Source organism: Kogia breviceps, chromosome 16 (assembly GCF_026419965.1).
Source record: "Kogia breviceps isolate mKogBre1 chromosome 16, mKogBre1 haplotype 1, whole genome shotgun sequence".
NCBI classification, from domain to species: Eukaryota; Metazoa; Chordata; class Mammalia; order Artiodactyla; family Physeteridae; genus Kogia; species Kogia breviceps.
In genome coordinates this window covers 2,228,339-2,233,295 of record NC_081325.1, presented here as the reverse complement: position 1 = coordinate 2,233,295, position 4,957 = coordinate 2,228,339, and the positions used below count along the sequence as shown (strand labels likewise).

Here is a 4,957-nt window from a genome sequence, read left to right as displayed (position 1 = left end):
GCCGGCGGGGCTGCTCCTGCACCTGCAGCTCTGGGTGTAAACTTGGTACCTGTCCGGTGGTGGGGGGGGGCGGCACTGCCCATTACAGGGGAGAAAAGTGAGCGCTTTTTGTAAAAGCCTGTGGTTCTGTTTTGGAAGAGGCTCTTTGAGTAGTTTATGGCATTAGGTTTCCTAAGAACACATGATCATGGCAGATGATTTTGTTCAAGCTAGAAGTAAATATAAGCGTATTGTACAAAGTGAACTAATAAGTGTTTGGTTTCTTTCTTTCCCCTTCTTAGCCCGCTGGGTAAAACAGATTGTGTCATTCCAGTGAATGATTATTTTTTTTTTTTTTTTCTTGGATAAGCCCTTTAACGAATAAAATCTACTGAGGAACCCCTGTGATCCTCTGGGCAAAGCGAAACCGGGATTAAAAGGGGGCTTGGAAACGAGCGTGTTTGCTTGAGGTGCTGGGTTAGTGTCAGGCGGCAGCCGGACGTATAATCCGAGTTCAGCTGAATCCAGATGGTCGTAAACCCACACGGGAACGCGGGAGTGTTTTCAGGGCGGGTGCGGTTCCCTCCCAGAAAACCACCTCCCAGCAGTTCAGAGACACGTGCTCCTGTCCGTAGCGTTACAGCGGTTGTACAGGTGGAAGGAAGGTTCCGCTAACCGCCCTGTGCTCTTTTTCGCCCGTTCAGGAGTGAAGCGGCAGGATGGACTGGGGCACGTTGCACACGTTCATCGGGGGCGTGAACAAGCACTCCACCAGCATCGGGAAGGTGTGGATCACCGTCATCTTCATCTTCCGCGTCATGATCCTGGTGGTGGCCGCCCAGGAGGTGTGGGGCGACGAGCAGGAGGACTTCGTGTGCAACACGCTGCAGCCCGGGTGCAAGAACGTGTGCTACGACCACTTCTTCCCCGTGTCCCACATCCGGCTGTGGGCGCTGCAGCTCATCTTCGTGTCCACGCCGGCCCTGCTGGTGGCCATGCACGTGGCCTACTACAGACACGAGGCGGCGCGCCGCTTCAGGCGCGGGGAGAAGAGGAGCGAGTTCAAGGACTTGGAAGACATCAAGCGGCAGAAGATCCGGATCGAGGGCTCCCTGTGGTGGACGTACACCAGCAGCATCTTCTTCCGCATCATCTTCGAGGCCGCCTTCATGTACGTCTTCTACTTCTTGTACAACGGGTACCACCTGCCCTGGGTGCTGAAGTGCGGCATCGACCCCTGCCCCAACCTCGTGGACTGCTTCATCTCCAGGCCCACGGAGAAGACCGTGTTCACCATCTTCATGATCTCCGCGTCCGTGATCTGCGTGCTGCTCAACGTGGCCGAGCTGTGCTACCTGCTGCTCAAAGTGTGTTTCAGGCGATCCAAGCGGGCGCAGGCGCAAAGAGCGCCCCCCAACCATGCCCTCAAGGAGAGCAAACAGAACGAAATGAACGAGCTCATTTCCGAGAGCGGGCAGAACGCCATCACGGGGTTCCCTAGTTAAACGGCGCCAGGCACCACGTTGCTGACGCAGCGGCACGGACCTGGGGCCTTCCCCGGAAGGCGGGGCCGACCCGGCGCCCTGGCTCTCCGCTGAGACTCTGTCCCCACAAACGGCTTCCACAATCCATAGATCCCCGAGTTAGCTTTCTGTAGAGCAGCTGGGCCGTGCACGTGCCACGTAATCCAATGTGCCGTCCGGCTCCACAGCCGGGCCTTGCTGTGACTTTGACTTGTGGGTTTAATTGGACCGTCTGACCTGGGGGTATTTCCTGACCATTTAAGGACGTAAACTGTTGTCGACCAAACATTTATCTAGAAATTGATACTTTTATTAGGAAGAGATATTTTTATAGGATTGAATGTTTTAGTTCTGATTTTGAACTTATGTAAAGTATTTTTATAATGACTGGTCTTCCTCCCCTGGAAGAACACACAATGTTAACTTTAGAATCACGCCTTAAGTGTCTAATGTTGAAGCTTACTCTGTCTTGTCGTAGCTATTGTTTGCCGTTGTCTCTGGACAGATGTGCGAACTGTCACGGCTCTGAGGGTGGAAAGGGCTCACTGTACAATGTCTTTTCGGCGCTGTCTGCGCGTGGCCGGAACTGTACGGAAGCGGGAAGCTTTGCAAAGGGGCCTCGTGAACAGCTGGTGCAGGAACGCGCTCCCTCAATAAAGATGAGCCCTTTGCCGAAGCCTTCTGGTTCCTTCTGGGCCACTGCGCCCCGGGGCGGGCTGCCGGGGAGGCCGCGTGGCTGGAGCGCTGGTGTCCGCACACCCCTGCACCCTCCTCGCATCCCTCGGGCAGGGGCGCTTCAGCAGCCCCCCAGGCCTCAGCTTGGAGAGGGGTCGGCTGCTCCAGGACGTGGGAGGTGTCCCCCGGGTCAGCTTCCAGCCCCTCGGACAAGGGGAGAGGGCCCTTCAGTCCACAGCTCTGCACCCACAGGTAGCAGAGGGGAGGCCTTCCTCCCGGGCTATCCAGGTGGTACACAGATGCCTTTAGTGGGGGTATGGGTGCACCGGCCGAGGGCCAATCACCCTGGAGATGTCACACCCCAGGGCCACCCCTGTGAAGGGTGCAGTCAGCACACGTGCTACGCGTAGGGACACCTGGTGAACCGCGAATATTCTCCAGGGCTGGACCTGCATGCCGGGATTCCAGACCCTCTCCCCAGAACAGCAGAACAGGAAGTCTCACTTTCTTCAGAGTCCGAAGCAAATTCCAGACACATCCTTTCACCCATAAGTATTTTAGTAGCGATCCATGAAAACCAAGACCTAACCTTTAAGAACAAAGCAAAGATTTTTCCACACGGCAAATCCAGTCCGCCTCCGTAATTCCTGATGGTCCCATGACAGCCTTTCCTGATAAACGGCTGTTTGAATGGGTCTCAAGCATAAGCCCATAACAGGATGGGGGGGACATGGTGGGGGGGGGGGGGGATGAAAAGGCTTTGGTGGCAGCCCCACCGCACGGGAGAGGCTCTTCCGCCTGCCACGCCCCCAGGGCCCCCAGCCGGCCCTTCCTGAACTTTCCCTCTCTCCTCCGCTCCTTCACTGCCCTCAACGCTCCTGTCCCCGGAGCTGTGTCTCGGCCGCCCCTCCGGGTCTGAGGTGGTGGCCACACTGTGCCAGCCTCGCCCACCCGTCACCCGCCAGCACCTTAATCAGGGCCCAGCCCCACGCCCAGCCCAGGCCGCCATCAGCACCGGTGACGTTCTGACGCCGGTGTCACGGCCTCTTCTCAGCGCCATCCTCGTAAAGCTCTCCTTGAGGCCTTGTTCCGTCCGGATTCCGAGACACTGTCCCCTACCCTTGGGTCTCCTGCGCTGGCTTCTCTCCCTCGCCCCCTCCCTGGGGTGGAGACCTTTCCTTTCCTCTGCCTGCACCCTTCCGTATGAGATATTATCCCCATTTTACAGATGAGGCCACTGAGGCTCAGGTCAAATAACTTGCCCGAGGTTACCCAGCTAATAAGCAGCCGAGCCAAGATTCAAAGAGGCTGAACGTCTCCAGGATCGGTGGCTTCACTGCCGCCCCTGCAGCTCGGTGCTCAGGGACCACAGCGCTGAGATGCCCGTCACCCCTCATCCAGCTCCAACAACCATCTAGCCGTGCCCGTTCACATTCGGGGGGTCTCGCCCGATTATCCCCCAGCCTGGATGGCTGTAAAGCAAATCCCAGACAGATCGTTTCTTTGGCAGATACTTCAGTGTGGGTCCTTTAAGAGTATAGACTGGGACCTCCCTGCTGGGCCAGTGGTTAAGGATCTGCCTTCCAATGCAAGGGACGTGGGTTCGATCCCTGGTCGGGGAACTGAGATCCCACATGCCGCAGAGCAACTGAGCCCGCGTGCCACAACTAGAGAGAAGGCCGAGTGCTACAACTACTGAGCCCTCGCACCACAACTAGACAGAAATCCGCGCGCCACGAGGAAAGATCCATGCCGCCACGAAGATCCCACGTACCGCAACTAAGACCCGACGCAGCCAATAAATAAATATTAAGAAAAAAAAGAGTATCGGCTAAGCTTTTAAAACAAAAACACAATGCCACCAACACACTAAAATAGCCAGTCCATGTTCATAATTTCCCCATTGTCCTGTTCATGTTCTTTTCTTTTTTTTAATTAAACTTGTTATTTTGAGATAACTGTAGACACATGTAGGTGGAAGAAATAAAACAGACGTCTCGTGTGCTTTTGGCAGTTTCCGCCAATGGTAACATCTCGAAAAACTACAGTCCAAGATCTCAGCAGGACACGACACTGACACAGTCCAGACACAGAACATTTCCATCACCACCAGGATCCTGGTGGGGCCCTTTTATACCCATACTCAATACCCTCCGATTCCGATCCCACCCACTCCTGGCAACCACTAATTTGCTCACCATTTCTCTGCTTCTGTCATTTCAGGAAAGTTGCATGAACGGAATCGTGCAGTATATGCAACCACTGGGGCTGGATTTCTTTCTCGGTGTAATTCTCTGGAGCCTCACTTGGGTCGCCGCACCAAGAGTTTGTCCCCACTGCTGGGCTGCATGGTGGTTGCACGTTTCATTTCTGAAAAGCAGCCAAAGTGTCTTCCAGAGCAGCTGCATCATTACACACCCCCACCAGCAACATCTAAGTCACCTGGTCTTTCCTGAGCCTCGCCAGAGTTTGGTGGTGGTGTTATTTTTCATTTTAGCCATTCTTTTTTTTTTTTTTTTTCAATAACCGGTTTTTGCATTGAAGTTTAGTTGATTTACAATGTTGTGTTAGTTTCAGGTGTACAGAAAGGTGATTCAGTAATACATACATTCTTTTTCAGATTCTTTCCATTATAGGTTATTACAAGACATTGAATATAACTTCCCATGTCATTTTGTCATTCTGATAGGTGCATTGCATGTGCATTTCACAAATAGCTCATGAACTTGACCACCTTCTCATGTGCTTATTTGCCATCTCTCTGTCCTCTTCGTTTCTTT

At 53.9% G+C, this 4,957-nt stretch overlaps 1 protein-coding gene across 1 annotated transcript; it reads left to right on the top strand.

Moving 5' to 3' along the window:
• The first annotated feature begins 698 nt into the window (after positions 1-698).
• Positions 699-1,831, top strand: GJB6 (gap junction protein beta 6). Its single transcript, XM_059041492.2, has one exon. The coding sequence runs from the start codon at positions 699-701 to the stop codon at positions 1,482-1,484; it is 786 nt and encodes a 261-aa protein (XP_058897475.1). The 3' UTR covers positions 1,485-1,831.
• The last annotated feature ends 3,126 nt before the right edge of the window (positions 1,832-4,957 follow it).